Source organism: Carlito syrichta, unplaced genomic scaffold (genome assembly GCF_000164805.1).
Source record: "Carlito syrichta isolate Samal-C Ts95f unplaced genomic scaffold, Tarsius_syrichta-2.0.1 Scaffold246150, whole genome shotgun sequence".
NCBI lineage: Eukaryota > Metazoa > Chordata > Mammalia > Primates > Tarsiidae > Carlito > Carlito syrichta.
Genome location: NW_007190246.1, coordinates 1 through 1,031, shown reverse-complemented (window position 1 = coordinate 1,031; position 1,031 = coordinate 1). Strand labels below are relative to the sequence as shown.

Genomic DNA, 1,031 nt, shown 5'->3' with positions numbered 1-1,031 from the left:
TACAAAATCATTATGTGTTCCAGAGGGAGCGGGAAGCTGAAGGTATCTGTGACCTGTGGGAAGAGGGTCAATATCTGACATGGCAAGCAGAGGGGGTGGCAGAGGGTCTGATGTGACACACCCCAAAGAACTGGCCTTGCCTTGCCCTGGTGTGAGGGACCTGAGTCTCTTCAACTCCCAGGGCAAAAAAGACTGACAGCTGGATTGATCCAGGACTGGAATAAGAGCCTAGGAAGGAAGAAAGCTGAGGGTCTTAACGGTGGCATCATTGAGGTGGGCCTGGGCTGGGAGGTAAAGATGGGAAGGACTTAAGCACTGGGCAAAAACAGAAAAGGGCCTGCCCTGAAGTCAGGTGAGACACGTGTCCAGGTGCAGGACAAGAGCGCATCTGGGAGCCCTTCCCCCTCCCACTGAGGGCTCAGCCCCAGGGGAGTTGGTGAGGGACTTGTTCGATGACCTGTCACATCAGACTCTTCCTTGCAGGGCTGGTTAAGGCTGTCAACACTGCTGTGGACCTCATTGTGGCCCACTTTGGCACAAGCCGGGATCCTGGGGTGAAGGTAGGCAAGCTGAGCCCCCCCCCACGGCATGGACCCTCATCCACTCTCATCCACTCTCATCCACTCTCATCCACCCTCATCCACTCTGTGCTACCACCTCCCCTGCTCTCTGGCAATTAGAGCCCAGAGCTGGATGCCTATGGATGGGGGCGGCAAGAGGGGAACCGCGCAGGCCAACAAGAGAGGACCGAGGTCAGGCTCCAAATGATGTCCTGTACTTCCCGGCTGCCCCTGCAGGCAAAGCTAGGAAACAGTTCTGTGAGCCCCAACGTGGGCCACCTGGTCCTGAAATACCTGTGCCCCGCGGTCCGGGCCGTGCTGGAGGACGGGCTCAAGGCCTTCGTGTTGGACGTCATCATCGGGCAGCGGAAGAATATGCCGTGGAGTGTGGTTGAGGCTTCCACACAGCTGGGTAAGTGCTTGGGGGCAAGAGGGGGACCCAGGGCTGAGTTTAGGGCTCCAGAAATCGGT

The 1,031-nt window shown here is 57.8% G+C and overlaps 1 protein-coding gene across 1 annotated transcript; it reads left to right on the top strand.

The window, feature by feature from the left end:
- Positions 1-452: 452 nt before the first annotated feature.
- LOC103253680 (iporin-like) lies at positions 453-972 on the top strand (the record flags this gene model as incomplete). Its single annotated transcript, XM_008051926.1, has 2 exons — positions 453-560; positions 798-972. Coding segments are annotated over exons 1-2 (283 nt in total), but the record flags the coding sequence as incomplete, so codon positions are not given.
- Between the last annotated feature and the right edge of the window lie 59 nt (positions 973-1,031).